This window comes from Mobula birostris, chromosome 1, assembly GCF_030028105.1.
Source record: "Mobula birostris isolate sMobBir1 chromosome 1, sMobBir1.hap1, whole genome shotgun sequence".
NCBI lineage: Eukaryota > Metazoa > Chordata > Chondrichthyes > Myliobatiformes > Myliobatidae > Mobula > Mobula birostris.
This window is the reverse complement of record NC_092370.1, coordinates 197,630,781-197,648,847: the sequence shown is the minus strand read 5'-3', so window position 1 is coordinate 197,648,847 and position 18,067 is coordinate 197,630,781. Positions and strand designations below refer to the sequence as shown.

General features: G+C 40.1%; 1 protein-coding gene across 3 annotated transcripts in view; it reads left to right on the top strand.

Moving 5' to 3' along the window:
- The window catches only part of arid4a (AT-rich interactive domain 4A), a 110,933-nt gene that overhangs the window by 69,798 nt on the left and 23,068 nt on the right, over nucleotides 1–18,067 (top strand). For all 3 annotated transcript variants that reach the window (XM_072268042.1, XM_072268051.1, XM_072268060.1), the window contains exon 16: nucleotides 17,188–17,459. In XM_072268042.1, coding sequence (XP_072124143.1) covers nucleotides 17,188–17,459 — 272 coding nt within the window. The remainder of the gene's footprint in view (nucleotides 1–17,187; nucleotides 17,460–18,067) is intronic.

The following is an 18,067-nucleotide window of genomic DNA, read 5'->3' as shown; positions in this document are numbered from 1 at the left end:
ATTTGGCAACACTAGCCTGAAATCGGTCATCACAAGGGGAGTACCCCGGAGGCACCATCTTCCAGGACATGCCTGGAGAATGTTGGGAAATGGTCGGCCAACAAGCTCCAGGAACAGGAGCTCATCCACCATAGTAAAAAAAAAAAAAATGCAGTTTGAATGCCACTTGCAGATCAGGACCTCAACAGAACCCCAACCACCTTGAAAAGGAAATAAAGAGACATTAAAGGGAGGAATTAAGTTTGTTTTTGCAGAAGAGCGCAAAGTTGCAGCCACTTGATGCCATCTTAACTCCGCCCACACTGACTTATATTATTATAATTGAGCCTGTTGAGTTTGTGGTTACTAGTGATGCCCAAGATGTTAGTGATGAAGAAGTTAGTGATGTTAATTGAATTGAATGTCAGGGATAGATGGTTGGACTCTTGTTCCTAACAATCATTGCTTCATATACATTGCACAGTGTTATTGATGCTTCCATCCATGTCTGAATGTTGTTAAGGTCTTGCTTTGCGCAGACGTAGACTGCTTCATTTGTTGAGGAGCTGTGAATAAAATTTATCATTTCCTGATCATCAGTGACCATTTCCACTTATGGCCTCGGACAATGATGATTCGCCTTTAGCTTGGAGAATATCCAGGAAACTACTGGCTGCTTAGGTTGTGTCAGTAATATTGAAAGTATAAGGGAAAAATTCTATCAAATAAGATTATGATCACTTTCTAAGGACTGATGATGGAGAAATGGCATGATTTGTGCATGAGAAATTCTGCTTCGCCAATCTGAATTTTTGAGGGACTTTAGTAAGGATTTGGCACCGTCTTACATGTAAGGCTAGTCCAGGAAGCTAGGGCACATGCATTCCAGAGTGATTTGGCCAAATGGATCTAAAATTGGATTGGTAATATGAGGCAGAGGGTAGTTGTGGAGGATTGCTCAGGGAAGTCTATAATCAGTGGTGTACTGCAGAAATTGATACCTAGACCTTTGTAGTTTGGAATATACAGGTTTCCCCCACTATCCAAAGGTAGAGCATTCCTATGAAACGGTTCGTAAGCTGGAATGTCGTAAAGTGAAGAAGCAATTACCATTTATTTATATGGGGAAAAATTTGTAAGCGTTCGCAGACCCAAAAATAACCTACCAAAATCATGCCAAATAACACATAAAACCTAAATTAACAGTAATATATAGTATAAGCAGGAATGATATGATAAATACACAGCCTATATAAAGTAGAAATACTTTTCTACAATCACTGCCTGCACTGTTCTCCCTAGCGAAAATCTCATGCAAGCGCTCTCGGCAGAAGCACCCTCTCCAGTAACTTTTAAGCTATGAAGCTGCCAAATCATACCAAATAACGCTTAAAAATACATAGCCTATATAAAGTAGAAATAATGTATGTACAGTGTAGTATCACTTACGAGAATCGGGAAGACAGCGCCTAGCACACTGATGATGGTGTGTTAGGCTGAGTCGTCGGAGGTTGGGGTGGTGCAGTGGTCCCCACCCTCTGGGCAGCGAACCGATACCGATCCGCGAAGCATGCAGCGGGGTGGCCGGGACGCACCCAGTACATCTTTAAGGAAAAAGCCGAAATAAACAAGATAATTATTTACGTGCCCGGCGGCACCTAATTAATTAACTTGTTTATTTCGGCTTTTTTCTTAAAGATGTGCTGGGTGCCTCCCGGCTACCGCTGTATTCTCCGCGAATCAGTATCTGTCCGCGGCCCGGAGGTTGGGAGCACTGGGGTGGTGGGACACTGAGGTGTCGTCTGTTTCCATCAGAGCAGGCAGGTCATCTTCTTCTATGTCTGCCTGCCTCAATGGCGAAGGTCGAGGTTCGTCGTCTGCTGTGGCTGATGTGGAAGGCTTGAAAAACGACAGGATGCTTGACTGCTAGCCTCACGCATTTTTCTATCATACAGTTCTTTGTAAGCACTTAAACCATCTTGCAAATATGCCCTAAGCTGATGTACTCTTTCAAAATTAAAGTCGTACTTTATCATTGCAGCGAAAATCTCACGCAGTTGCTTCACGTTCAGTTCCTGGACGACTTCACTTTCGGTCCGTTCGCTACTGCATTCAGTTTTGATTGTTATCCTTCCTTCCTTCCAATTGCATCAGCTCTTCATCTATCAGTTCTTGGCCATGGGATGCCAAAACCTCTTCAACATCATCTTCGTCAACTTCCACAAGCCAAACTCACTTTGTCCTTACTTCGTTCACCACAATCAAAACGCTTAATTATGTCTAGTTTTATGCTAAGTGTAACACCCTTACAAGCTCTTTTAGGCTTTTCCGATACCTTAGAACTCATCTTGCTAACAGATGCTCAAAATAACTGGACATAAAGCACAAATGCTCACAGGCACGTGTTTAAGCAATGCCGGCTAGAATGCAGTTCCGAATCCGGGGGAGGAGCGGCTGCTTTTTTTCGCGAGCTGCCTTTAATTGTGCGCTGCCTTTAATCGCGCGCTGCTTGTTTCATAACAGTGAAAACACCTTCTGTTAGCGAAAACAGGTAACTAATGTAGGTCTTTTGTAACAGTGAGGTTTTGTAAAGCCAACATTCAAAAAGCGGGGGACACCTGTATATAAATGACTCGGATTAATCCGTCTTTGATGTACTAAGTAAATTCGTGACATGGAGATTGGTGGAGCTGAAGGTAGTGAGGATAGTTGCCCAAGGATCTTGAAAAGTATAGATAGGGTAATCATTTTCCAAGTGTAGGGGAGTCCAAAACTAAAGGGCATACAACATAGAACAGTACAGCACTGGACCACACATTTAGCCTATGATGTGTTGCTCTTGATGCTAGTTTATACCAAATGCCCTCCTTGTGTGTATCATCCATAGTCCTTCATTCCCTCATGTTCATGTGTCTATATAAGGGCCTCTTAATCTCCATCAAATGGTCTTTTTCCACTGCTAACCATGGTAATCTATTCCTGGCACCTACCAATCCACATGTAAAAATAAAACTTGTCCCCCTTTTCGCCTTTAAACTTTCCCCTCTAACCTTAAAAGCCTGTTTGACATTTCTACATTAGGGAAAAGGTTCAGACTGTCTATGAATGACATAACTTCCATCAAGTTATCCCTCAGTCTCCAACGTTCTTGGGTAAACATCCCAAGTTTGTTCAACCTTTCTTTATAGTTCATACTTGCTATTCAAGCAACATCCTGGTAAACCGCTTTTGCACCCTCTCCACAGTCTCCATGTTCTTCCTTTAATGGGGTGGGGGTATTCCTAGTGCAGCTGACGGAATTTTTATACAGCTGCAGCATGGCTTCCTTTACACCCTTACCAATGAAAGCAGGTGTGCCATATGTTTTTCTTTACCATCTTATCCACTTGCATAGCCATTGTCAGTAAGCTAAGGACCTAGACCTCAAGATCCTTCTGTTCCTCAATTTTGTTAAGGGCTCTACTATTAACTGTATACTTTCTCCTTATATTTGACCTCCTAAAGTGCAATACTTCACTCTTGCCCAGATCAAAGTCTGCCACCTCCCTGCCCATAACCACAACAGATCTATATCTTCCTGTATTTTTCAATAGTATTTAGCACAGTCCACAACACCCCTATTCTTGGTGTCATCCACAGTTTGCTTAACCCACACATGTACATTTTGCGTTAGTCTTCATCAAGGAAGACTCCAGCACTCTGCCAGAAATTCAAGAGTGCTGGGAGTAGAAGTAAGTGTAGTCAGTATTACTAAGGAGAAGCTGCTTGGGAAGCTGAAAGATGTGAAAGTGGATAAGGCACCTGGATTTGGTGGACTACATTTTGGGGTCTGAAAGAGGTAGTTGAAGAGATTATGAAGGCATTGGTGTGATAATTGAAGAATCATTAGTGTCAGGAATGATTCCAGAAGAGTGTAAAATCGCAAATGTCACTCCACTGTTTAAGAAGGGAGGTAGAAGACAGGAAATTGTAGGCTTGTTAGTCTGATTTCAGTGGTTGATAAGATTATGGAGCCCATTGTTAAGGGTGAAGTATCGGGGAATTTGGAAGCACATCATAAAATATACTGATGTCAGCATGATTCCCTTAAGGAAATGTCTTGCCTGACAAATCTGGTGGAATTTTTTGAGGAAATAACAGATAGGATAGACAAAGGAGAATCAGTGGATCTTGTTTACTTGGATTTTCAGAAGGTTTTTGACAAGGTGCTGCACACGAGTCTGCTAAACAAGAAATTAGCTCTTGATATTACAGGAAAGGTATTGGCACAGGCAGAAGATTGGCTGACTGGCAGAAGGCAAATGTGGGGTTAAAGCAGGCCTTTTCTGGTTGGCTGCTGGTGACTAATAGATGTTTAGCAGGGGTTGGTGTTGGGTGTCCACTCTCATGTTATACGTTAATGATTTGGATGACAGAATTGATGGCTTTGTGGCCAACTCTGCAGGTGATGCAAAGGTAGGTAAAGAGGCAGATAGTATTGAGGGAACAGAGCATCTGCAGAAGAACTTGGACAGGTTGGGAGAATGGGCAAAGAATTGGCAGATCGAATACCGTGTAAGGCAGTGTATGGCCATGCACTTTAATAGAAGGAATAAAAGCATAGACTATTTTTTGAATGGGGAGAGAATTCAAAAATTGGAGATGTAAAAGGGCTAGAGGGGTCCCATGCAGGATTAGCTAAAGATTAACTTACAGACTGATTTGGTAATAATGAGGGAAAAACAATGTTGGCATTCATGTTGGGAGGACTAGAATATGAAAACCAGAATGTAGTGCTGAGGTTTTGTAAGGCATTGCTGAGACAATATTTGGATATTGTGAGCAGTTTCGTAGCCCGTGTCTAAGAAAGTACAGTTGCAAAAAAAAGTTTGTGAAGCATTTACCTGGTTTTTTCGCGTGAATCACTTATGATCACTCATGAAATGTGGTCTTATCTTCATCAAAGTCAGAATAATACACAAACACAATCTGCCTAAACGAATTATGCACAAACAATTGTACTTTTCATGTCTTTATTGAACACATTGTTCAATCATTCACAGTCCAGGCTGGAAGAAGTATGTGAACCCTTGGACTTAATAACTGGTAGAACCTCCTTTAGAAGCAATAACCTTCACCAAATGTTTCCTGTAGCTGCTGATCAGACTTGCACAATGGCGGGAAGGAATTTTAGATCATTCCTCCATACAAAACTGTTTCAGGTCATCAATATTTCTGGGATACCTTGTATGAGCAGTCCTCTTCAGGTCATGCCACAGCATCTCAATTGGGTTAACCTCTGGAGTCTGACTTGGCCATTCCAAAACACACATTTTCTTCTTTTTAAACCATTCTGTTGTTGATTTACTCTTGTGCTTCAGATCATTGTCTTGCTGCATCATGCAACTTCTATTAAGGTGACGGACCACTACTCTCAACATTCTCCTGTAAAGTTTCTTGATACAGTTTTGAATTCATTGTACCCTTCATGATTCCAAGCTGTCCAGGCCCTGAGGCAGCAAAGCAGCCCAAACCATGATGCATTCATCATGCTTTACAGTTGGGATGAGGTTTTGGTGTTGGTGTGCATGCCTTTTTTCTTCCAAACATAGTGATGTGCATTTCTGCCAAAAAGTTCAACTTTTGTCTCATCCGTCCAGAAACATTGTCCCATAAGCGTTGTGGAACATCCAGGTGGTCTCTTGTAAACTTGAAACATGCAGCAATGTTTTTTTTGGAGAGCAATGGTTTCCTCTGTGGTGTCCCTCCATAAACACCATTCTTGTTCAGTGTTTTTCATGTGTGCACCTGAACAGAGATTTGAGCAAGTTCCAGAGATTTCTGTAGGTCTTTTGCTGTTAACCTTGGGTTCTTTTTAACCTCCTTCAGCATTGCGCATTGCGTGCTCTTGGTGTGATTGTTGCAGGATGCCCAGTCCTAGGGAAAGTAGCAACAGTACTGAATTTCTTCCATTTGTAGACAATTTCTCTTTCTGTAGACTGATGAACACTCAGGTCTTTAGAAATGTATTTGTAGCCTTTTCCAGCTTCATGTATCTCTACAAATCTTCTTTTAAAATCCCCTCTGAAAGTTGTTTTGATCAAGGCATGGTGCACGTAAGCAGATCTTTCTTGAGAAGAGCAGGCTCTGTCAGTAACCTGATTCTGTGTGTCTTTTTTATAGAGCAGGGCACCTTTACAACCCACACCTCCAAACTCACCTCATTGATTGAAACACCTGATTCCAAATTGCTTTTGTAGCAGGCATTATCCCAGAAGGTACAGAGTTTTTTGCATCTGGACTGTGATAGTTTAAATGGTGTACTCAGTATTGACAAGAAGTACAATTGTTCATGTGTTATTAGTTTAAGCAGGTTGTGTTTGTCTATTAATGTGACTTAGATGAAGATCAGGCCATATTTTGTGAGTGAAGTGAGGCCTCCTTTGGTCAGAGTTGACTATGGATATTGCGTCCTAGCTGTCAAGCCTGGGCTGTATGACATGGAGAGCAAGTTCTCCCTGTCCACGTATCTGATGAAGCCGAAGGAATGGCAGAGACCAATACTGTTTGGTACCAGGAGCATTGCAGGAGTTGCCAGTCAGCATTGAAGTCAATGTAGGACTGCCTTAGGGAACCCAGCTCTGGATTTTTCCCTCTGGGTTTATTCCCAAATCCTTCCACATGAGTGGGTATAGGTGCGAGGCAACAGAGGTTTGAGATCAGTTTTCCTTCTCCTAGATGAGCTGCAAAACACAGTGAGCCCCAAATGCCCAAAACAGGCTGGTTTTAATGCTCCAGTAACCCTCCTTTGCCCTTCCTCCTGTCAGTAGTAATGGTTCTGCAGAGCTTGTAGCTTAGCCACATGTGAAGAACAGGAACTGGACTTGATTGTCAGAAGCTATTTGAGGTGCACGCCATTGGGGGCATTTAATAAGTAGTGGGAACTTGTCCTCATTACCACCCCTGGCTATAACGACCTTTTATGAGTACTTAATGCAGAAAAGCAGGTAGTTGCAAAGGGTTCACAAACTTTTTCTTTCAATTGTATGTGCTGATGTTGGGAAAGGTCCTGAGGAGGTTTATAAGGATGATCCTGAGCATGAAAGAGCTAATGTATGAGGAGCATTTGAAAGCTCTGGACCTGTGCTCATCAGAGTTTAGAAGGATGAGGGGGATGATCTCATTGAAACCTACTATATATTGAAAGGCTTGGATAGAGTGAACAAGGAGAGGATGTTTCCAATTGTAGGAGTGTGGAAGAGCAGAGAACAGTCTCAGAATAGAAGGATGTTTCTTTAGAACAGATGTGAGGGGGGACTTTCTCTAGCTAGAGGGTGGCGAGTCTGGATTTCATTGTCATAGACTGCTGTAGAGGCCAAGTCGCTGGGTATATTTAAAGCAGAGACTTTATGTTGTGCTTGATTATTATGTTCTTGATCAGTGAGGGTGTCAAAGGTCATGCAGAGAAGACAGAAGGATGACTTTGAGAGGGAACAATAAATCAACCATGAGCAGACTTGGTGGACCAAATGGCCTTAATCTGTTCAGATGTCTTATAGCAGGGGCAGGCCAAATCCGGCCCGCAAAGGTATTTTGACCGGCCTGTGAGCAAATATTGAGATACTATGCATATCCGGCCCGCGAGCGATTTTTCCTCATTCTGAGTATTTCACACGACCACACTGATGGACGTACATTGCGTCCTGTTACACTGGCCCCAGGTTCCGTTTTGTTCCAAACCAAAGACTGGTATATTCGAATGACAGGAAGGCAGACTACCTTATTAATATGTATTAGATACTGTCCATGCACGCGCAGATTTTCAGATGGGATCGTTCAAATTTGTAAACAGAAACAGCGACACTGTTTTAACAAGAAATCCACACTAAATATCCAGATATCTACATGTGCTATGATACTTGTTGAATAACTTGCATTTCGAAATAAAATCAAAGAAAAAATTCCAATGGCAATGAATGCAAAACACGGGAAGGTAGACGCTGAATGCCGAAAAAGCAGTGAAAATGAAGGAAATACCCGTGCCAGCTACGAAGTCTCAAAATGTATTGCAGAAAAGATGAAGCCTTTTACAAATGGAGAGTTTGTCAAAGAATGTTTACTGGCAGTGGTGATATTGTTTGTCCTGAAAAGAAATCTTTATTTGCATCTATCAGCCTGTCAGCAAGAACGATCACGGCGAGTTGAAGAAATGTCAGCAGATGTTAAAAGTTTTTTAAGGGATGCCTGCAACGAATTGCATTTTTTTCAATTGCACTCGATGAGAGTACAGACTTGAGACACTGCTCAACTTGCAGTGTTTGTGCGAGGAGTGACCTCAACTTTTCAAATTTTTGAAAAGTTTATTCAATTAATTCCTATGAAGGACACGATTGCTGGAGCAGACATTTTTGAAGCTTTGCTGAAAATGATGTCAGAAATGAAACTTAATGTGTCAAAGCTAATTGGCATCACAACTGATGGGGCACCAGCAATGATGGGACAGAAAAACTAAACTGAGTTCTTTGATTACTAATTGGCATCCTTGGTTAAGCACAAATGATTTTCTAGCCTGTGTTATTCATTAATTTGAGGCAAAACATAACTAGATGTATTTAAATGTATAATTCCTATATTTTAAGTTTTTATGGCATTTATCTGGCCCACTGTCCGCTCATTAATACGCAATCCGGCCCACAGAGGCAAAAAGGTTGCCAACCCCGTCTTGTAGTCTTATAAAACCTTCAGGGGGATATGAGGGACAGATCTTTCGCACAAAGCGTGGTGGGTAAATGAAATACGTTGCCAGAGGAGCTGTTATAGACAAGTACAATCATAGATGGATAGACACATGGATAGAAAAGAAATGGGTTTGTGTTAAATGCTGGAAAATGGGATTAGCGTAACTGGGTATCTCAGTTGGCAGAGACCACTTGGGCCGAAGAGTCTGTTCCTTACCTGCATGACACTGACTTTGATACATCTAATGAGTTGGTCTCCACCACCATCAGAAGCAAAGAAATTTAGAGATTCACTCGCCTCTGAGAAGAAATTTGCACACACATGCTCAATGCTTTTGATTGGTGATTACTGCAATATTTTCACAGTATTGGCAAGATTAGGCGGGAAAAGGAACAGGACAAGCTGACGCATTTAAAGCTGCACAGGAAATGGGAGTGTGTGCTTTTCATTTCTAAAGCAGTCCTTTGGTGCCGACTAGAGGCTGATACAATAACTGTATGAGAGCCTTGAAGATCTATTAGACCAGGTATCAAGTGAGCCTTTGATATTTACAGCTGTTAACTGCTGTAGCCTGCCAGCATTCCAAAGTTATTGATTTAATGGAGGTGTGCACTTCCACTGATCTGGTAGTTTTCTGATTTGCTGATTTCCCCCTTCTAAGATATTGATCTGTCCATCGAGCTCAGAATCTTTGTAAAATTGTTTTTTCTTGGCAGATAATTACAGCTAACTGCAGTTCGGGTAGCAATGCCATAGAGTAAATTGGTTCATCTGGACAGCTGAAAGACAGTCCTGGTGTTGAGTTTTCAGGGTTAGGAATCTGTAGGCTGCTTAATTCTTCACAAAGAAAATAAAAGCATCAAGCTTCCTTTGGAATTACAGAGTATACTTTTTTGTTCACTCTGCAATTAGCCAATTGAAGGTGCCCACACATTATGTTGTATATTCTAATCTATATGGAAGTCGGATTTTAAAAGTTCAGAATAAATTCTTATTTTAACAGAAATTGCATGCAGTACATTATAACTGATAAAATTGAAAGAGCAAAAATAATTAGCTATTTTTAAGGTACATACACATGTACATCCAATGAAATCATCATTATAATTTGAACTTCATCTAAGTTGAGAGGAACTTTGAGATGGGAGGAAACCACAGGTGATGCAAATAACAAATTGAATTATTACATTTTCCGTGAGCTTAATTTAGGAAAAGGATCATTTCTTTTCACTTAATTGATATATTGTGTGAATTTTCAACCAGATTACAAATTAATCCAGCCAAATTTGCTGTTGTTTCTTGGAAAGTTTCATTCTCAACTCTTAAGTTCCAAAGTACTTTTTTGAAAAGGGAAAGTGTAAATCTGCTTCAAATTTCAGGAATAGATCTATTTCTGGTTTTGCATTTAGCTTTCATATAAAATGGTGCATAAATTGTCACTGACTAGCAATAGTGCTAAATATGGTATATTTCTACCTGTGTTGCTTATTGAGAGTGGAACATCTATTCAGGCAAAAAGGTCTCAAGTATAACATTTTTATTTGCCCATTGTTGATCCAATTACAATTAGGGGGAGGGGGAGATCCAAAATGATAGGAGAAGACAGGAGGGGGAGGGATGGAGCCAAGAGCTGGACAGTTGATTGGCAAAAGGGATATGAGAGGATCATAACATATCAGAATGGGAATGGGACGTGGAATTAAAATGTGTGGCAGACATATCAGAATGGGAACGGGATATATCCTGGCCTTCTATATATTGGCGAGACCCGACGCAGACTGGGAGACCGTTTGGCTGAACACCTAGGCTCTGTCTGCCAGAGAAAGCAGGATCTCCCAGTGGCCGCACATTTTAATTCCACGTCCCATTCCCATTCTGATATGTCTATCCACGGCCTCCTCTACTGTAAAGATGAAGCCACACTCAGGTTGGAGGAACAACACCTTATATTCCGTCTGGGTAGCCTCCAACCTGATGGCATGAACATCGACTTCTCTAGCTTCCGCTAATGCCCCACCTCCCCCTCATACCCCATCTGTTATTGCCCATCCTCTGGGCTTCCCCCCTCCCCCTTTCTTTCTCCCTAGGCCTCCCATCCCATGATCCTCTCATATCCCTTTTGCCAATCACCTGTCCAGCTCTTGGCTCCATCCCTTCCCCTCCTGTCTTCTCCTATCATTTTGGATCTCCCCCTCCCTCTCCCACTTTCAAACCTCTTACTAGCTCTTCCTTCAGTTAGTCCTGACGAGGGGTCTCAGCCCGAAACGTCGACTGTACCTCTTCCTATAGATGCTGCCTGGCCTGCTGCATTCACCAGCAACTTTTATGTGTGTTACAGGTTTACTCATAGTTTTTTTTCTAGTATTGAAATGGCACGTAAACATAATAGAAAATTAAGCATTAGCACTTGGATAGTTTTCAGTGTTCTGAGATGCCTTTAATCCTGACACAATGTCATCCATATTTACCAAGTCAGCAATTGTAGGATTCCCCAATGAAGAGTGTTATGTTTTGTAACTTCAAAACATTAAATTAATTCAAAGGAAGACACAGGAGTTCGAAATGTGTCTAATTTGTTGTTTTACTTTAAGTGAGGTGCACCCGTATCACGTGGTTGCATGATGATGTATGCAAGTCACACATTTTTACACATCAAAATTCAAAGTAAAATTGAGAATATAAACATGTCTCCACATACAGCTCTGAGATTTTTTTCTCTTGCGGGCATACTGAACAAATTTATGGAGTGGTAACTGTAAATGGGATCAATAAGAGAGCAAGAGCATAGAATACAACAACCTATTGAAATGCATCTATAAGTAAATTACAATAAATAATGGGAGCACGAACTGAAAAAATAAAGAGTCCTTAAAGTAAAAGTATTGGTTGTAGGAATATCTTACTATTTGAGTATAATTATCTTCTTTTGTTCATAGTCTGATGGTTGAGCGGTAGTAACTGTTCTTGAACCTGGTGGTGTGAGTACTGAGGCTCTTGTACCTTCTGCCGGATGGCAGCTGCAAGAAAAGGGCTTGGCTTGAGTGGTGAGGAATTTGATCGTTTCTGCTTTCCTACGACAGTGTTTCATGTAGATGTGCTCAATGATTAGGAGGGTTTTACCCATGGTATATTGGGCTGAATCCACTATCTTTTGTAGGATTTTCCATTCAAAGGCATTGCTGTTCCCATACCAAGCTGTAATATGCCCAGTCAGTAAGCTTTCCATTACACATCTGTAGAAGTTCGTCAAAAGTTTTTGATGTCCTCCCAAATCTCCACAGCCTTCTATGGAAGTGGAGTCCTGTCATGCTTTCTTCACAATTTCATTTATATGAGGGTCCAGGAAAGGTCCTCTGAGATAGTGACACCCAGGAATTTAAAGTTGCTGACCCACTCCACCTCCGATCCTCTGACGAGGACTGGCTCATGGATCTTTGGTTTCTCACTGCTGAAGTCCACAATTAGTTCCTTGGTCTTGCTGACATTGAGTGGGAGTTTGTTGTTATGACACCATTCAGCTAAACAGGTTGGCATCAATACCTGTTCGTCCTCTGTTGGGCAATGGTTCAAGGTGTACATATAATCCATAATGAATTATTTAAAACAAACAAGAATGTTTTAATCAAACAATATATTTTCAAATCTTACTTAAATATTAAATACTCAACACTTCTCCCTGCTTAGCTGTAAACTGCTCCATAATAGAGATGCATTTCAACTACATACACAGTGTATTATATCATGCAACTAACATATGCTGGCATTCAAAACTGTCCCATTCAGGCCAAAAGATTCAATCACTGTGGGATAACGTCTTTCCTTGACAAAGGTGATCATTCTGCTTGGCTGTTGAGACTTATGGCTGTGAAACAATCTCAGGTTCTGGGGCCTCCTCGGTGATTGTAGGAGTTGACTGAGACTGCAGGAAGTAATTCTGACAGCAGTAGCCACCTTTCTTGTCCTTTTCTCAGCTTTTCTCTCTGGATCTACTTCAATCCTTGTTTCTCTTCTGGCTCCAGCTCTTTCTCTCTCTTTTTCCTTCCTCACATTCCTTCTCTCTTTCATGCCATTTTCTTTCTCAGTCACGTTTGTTCTATCTCTTTCCTCCTTTTCAACTTCTTGTATTTCTTTTTCTTGCCTTCTGTTTTCTTTTTTCTGGGATCTTCTTTCTCGATCTTTGGGAAAGTGTGTTTAGTTCACTGGAGTATTCCCTTGTTAATCCTTCTATTGCTCCCTTAAAGATCTGATCTCTCCCTGTGGTTTTCTCATCCACAACTTGATCTGATGAATCCTCTGTTTTCATATCTCCATTGACTCCTTTCTTTTTGGCCTTTCATTCATCCAGCTGGGCTTTGGTCTTTGCATCTACATTTACAAGCAGCTTATTGTCTTCCACTTGAAATTCATGCAGTAACCTTAATGCATGCAGAGTATATTATAGTTCTTTATACTCACAAAAGGTGAATGATTGCAACTTTCCTGAAGCTTGTTGAACTTTCTTCCAGCTTAAAACCAAGTCACATTTTGCCTGATTAATATATCACAAGCTTTCTCAGATATGTTAACTGCAAAAACTGTTGTAATCGGACCACTGTTTTTGTCACTTTCCCGATTCCAATATGGTCCAATATGTTTTCTCGCCAGAGGCACAGAGGTTGGCACCGATACCTGTTTAGCCTCTGTTGGGCAATGGTTCATGGTGTACAGCATGGAGACAGTTGTAGCATCATCCAGTACCTTAATTTGCTTTCAGTCTCTATTGCAGGGAATGTGGCACGCATCTCTAATCATGTTGTAGTTGTCTCAGCCATTCACATCCCCACAATGCTGGTCCTCCTGTTTTACCACATACAAGATGCTCAATGTGACTTGCTGGTTGTTGTATTTCACTTTTATGAATGTCATTCCCACAGGAGTTATCTTTTCTCCAGTTGGCTATGTACAGGCTTCAGTTCAATATCTTTGTAATGCTGTTCAAACTTATTTTGTGGAATAACTGAAACAGCTAAGCCAATGTTCAATTCTATTTTAATTAATTTTCTGTTCACTTCAGGTATAAGCCATATTGTTTGTGTACTTTTAATTTTCCACACTTATTTATTAAGGCCGCACAGTCCTGTGTCACCTTCATTGTTATCAGGTTATCACAGTGTGCAGATCAGTGATCTTTTTGAAACTGCAACTTGACTTTGTATCTTTTCCTCATCCCTGTGCAGTCCATTTATTTTTGTCTGCCTGACATGCTCCATGTATGTGTCCAACTTTGTTGCATTTTCTGTAGGTTTGGTCCTTAAACCTGCATTGGTCTCATGTATGTGAGCCACTGCCACAACGGTAACACAATTTGTTCAGCCAGACCAGTTTCTGTTAAGACGTTACAATTTTGTTCATGCTCAATTTCATTCTTGACTGCAACTCAATTGCTTCTCTGTCTGCAGTTTCCATTGATACAGTGATTTCAGCTGCTCTTTTAAATGTAAGTTGTGCTTCAGTTGTAAGGTTCCACAAACTAAATGATCTCTCAGCTCATCATTAAGACTATTATCGAACTGACAATGCTCAATTTCTTCAATTCAGCCACATACCCTGAAATGGACTCCCCTTCCTTTTGATTCTGCTTATGAAACCTGAAGCGTTCTGTAAGCAAGAATGGCTTTGGTTTTAAATGTTCCTGTAGTACTCTGCCTCTGACAATATCAGCAATGCTCATTTCTGCTGGTTGGTTTGGAGCAGTCAAACTTTGAAGCAAACTGTATGCCTTCAAATACAGTACACTCATCAAAATTGGTACCGATTTCCAATTGGCTCTTTCATTTGCTTCAGAATACTGCTCAATTTGCTCAATATATAAAATCTATTTTCTGTTGTGTAATCTAACATGTCAGTCTTTCCAAAGTAGGCAGTCAATTCTGCTTTTTTTTAAATGATTACTATTGCCCATTACTCACTCTTTCTGAACCAATGGATTCTTTAGCTTACTGCCTTTTTTAAAAAAAACACTTGATTGTCTCTGCACATATGGCTGTTACTTGCCGGTCCTTGGTGCGTTTCAACAAGTTGGTAATCGTCTTGGGTTCATTTTAAAATACATCGTCACCACTGGCGTGGTTTTTAACTTCAAAACATTAAACTAATTGAAAGGAAGACATGAGAGCCCAAAATGTGAGACTAACTTCAGGTTTTACTTGAAGCAAGGAGCTCACATATCAAAGTTCAAAGTACATTTATTATCAATGTATGTATACATTATACAACCTTGAGATTATTCTGCTTACAAGTAGCCACAAAACAAGAAACCCAAAAAGAAAAGAAACAAATTGTACAAACAAGAAAAGCAATCAAACAGCATTCAGAAAGAAATGGAGTCCGTAGATACGAAGACCAGAGCAGTGAGCAGAACTGGCCAACCCTCACCTCCGGTCCCAACACCCTGCCTTTTCAATCCATTCAGCCTGGCGTTTAAATCATCCAAACATCAAGCCGTTCCTTGCTTAAAGGCCTGAGCCCTGTCGCATCAATATGGTCTGGGGCTGGACCCCACCGCCACATTGGGGCCTGTGTCCAACCTTTCCAAATCGGCCTGGTGCAAAACTCCTCCACTCTGATTTTTCTCCACTTTGCATGTCCAGACTCCATCTCGAACATGCCTTGACCCCTCTCTTCTTTCCAACTGTGATAAGACTGCTGAACGGATCCTGACCCGGATCTGGGCCGTACCCTCCAAATATCCGGACCTGCTTCTCGGTTTTTTTTGCACTACCTTACTTTCCCTTTTCTATTTCTATTTATGACTTATAATTTAAATTTTTAATATTTACTATCGATTTATGCTCCAGGGAGCGGGAAGTGCAGAATCAAATATCGCTGTGATGATTGTACGTTCTAGTATCAATTGTTTGGCGGCAATAAAGTAAAGTAAAGTATTTCTTGCTTTGGGAACCATCGGTAAGCTGTCGCTCATCCTCAGTAGCACCGTCTTAAACATGGTGAAGTATGGCGTATGCAATTCACGTATATTTACATATAAGCAGTTATGAATTATTGAAATGAACAAGAATGCTAAATCAAACAATATATTTACAAGACTACTTAAATATTCAATATACAGCAAAGAGGATGGTTGAATGGGATTACAGGTTTGGCACAGAGAATAAATGACATTGTAATTTTGGAGGTTTCCACTAAAAATGAATGGTCTTGCTCATTTCCTTTTAAAGGCAGTGATGCAACAACGAATGGGATATTTCCCAGTTTTCCACTCTCCCTTCCCAATTTGTTTGCTAGAATAGCAGTCCACAAACACTGTTTCTTCTCTATACCTTTTTCAGGTTGCACTTCTTGTATGAATTCCATGCACAAGGCACGGTTGAAACTTCTCATGTCTCATGTAATGTAAAATAGTTACAAAAATCTGCAGATGCTGCAAATGCCCAGATTGGTCAGCACCTGTTTTTTTTTAAAAAGAGCAATAGTGTTAGCGTTTCAAATTGATGACTCTAATAAATTATTTGATAGCAGAAGCAGAATCAGGTTTAATATCACTGCCATATGTCATGAAATTTGGTGTTTTGCAACTGCAGTACTTTGCAATATATAATAAAAAATATAAATTACAATGAAATGTATATAAAAATTAAATTATGTAAATAGTGCAAAAAGAGAGGAAAAAATATTGAGGTAGTGTTCACTGCTTCATTGACCATTCAGATGTGTGATGGCGGAGGGGAAGAAGCTGTTCCTGATATGTTGAGTGTGTGTCTTCAGGCACTTGTATCTCCTCCTTGGTGGTAGTGAAGAGAAGAGGGCATCGCCTGGGTGATGGAGGTCCTTAATGATGTATGCCGCCTTTTTGATGCATCTCCTTTTGAAGGTGTTCTTTCTTGTTGGGGTGGCTTGTGTCCACTGAGTTTACATAAGAGAGGAATTTTTTTCGTTTTCTATTTTCTTACAAAAAGTTGTTTGTAAGGCTATGTGCAAGCCTCAGCTAATTCCTTGCACCACAAATGGTGAATTTACCCTGAAGTTTTCCAGTTCAGTCAGGTAACTAGTGTCTTATCTGATAGCCATGCATTAATTTCTGCCAGAGCTTAATCTTGTAGACCTTATTTTCATACATTGAATTATTGACACTGAATTACAATATTTGAACATTTGTTTTCCAAATATATTATAACTTAACAGTTCACATCCTTTTAACTGGAGTCTCAATTCCAGTGCTCCCTTTAAACTTCATAGATTCATTGCAAACTATATTATTCCACAGTGTAACATTTATTTTAAAGGTGAATTAAAAGTGTCATGGAATACTGATACAGCAACAGTTTGGCAAATCTGTTGTTAAAAGGATTGTGGAACTTGCCACAAATTAGTGAAGTAGGTTTATTCAACAAATTTCTGTTGAAGTTTTTCCAATAAGTTACAAAATTGACTTTTCATTTTACGAATTGGTGAATTAATTGTACTGAATTTTAATAAACTACTCACCTTTAGGGCCGAAGGAGAAATACTACGCCTGCCAAAAAAGAAATCAAAGAAACAAGTAAAGAAGAAATGTTGAATGAGGAAAACAATAAAGAAAATAAAGACTCTAAAGAAGACTTGAAAAAACAAGAGAAAGAAATGGATGCAGCACAGCAGAAGAGTACATCCGTGTCCAAAAATAGAGGAGAGAAGAATAAGAAAGATGAACCTGAGAAGAAATCTGAGGAAGGAGAGGAATATAATGAAGGCAGAGAAGAAGACCATGGGAATAGACAAAACAAGTATGTGTTGCATTAAATCTTGTTCTTTTGCATGTTAAATGTACATGTGTTTATGGTGAAGTATACTTTGTTCAAAAGAATATTTTAAAAGTGCTTTGTTCAGAGGTAGTATTCAAGAAAATATGAGCTACTTGTGTATTTGTAAAACATAATCTTGTTGCTTGAATTTTCTTGGACAAGAATTTTTTTTAACTTAGGCTGTTGTGAATGATCTTAAAACTAAAAACTTTGGTTTTTTTTTGTTGCCTTTCACAAGGTAAGGATGCCCATAAACATTTCCCTCGCCTTGACTTTCTCCTTCTGTGCAGGGATATGTGGTAAACAATTTGCACACAGCACAATCTCATAAAGCAAGGTAACTGACTCGTAAATCTGTCATGGCATTGGTCAAGAAATATTACGATAGGATGCAAACAAATTCGTGGCAATCCATCAGCCTGAGATCTTTCACATTCTCTGAGTAAACCTGCGTTCTTTGATGCTGAGGCAATTGTTCTGCAGAACAGTAGCACATATAATAATTTTATGATTGTGGAGATCTACAAATACATTTGGCAAATGTGCAATGTCACATTTTTGTTCATAATTTTCTCCCTTTTTCATTAAAT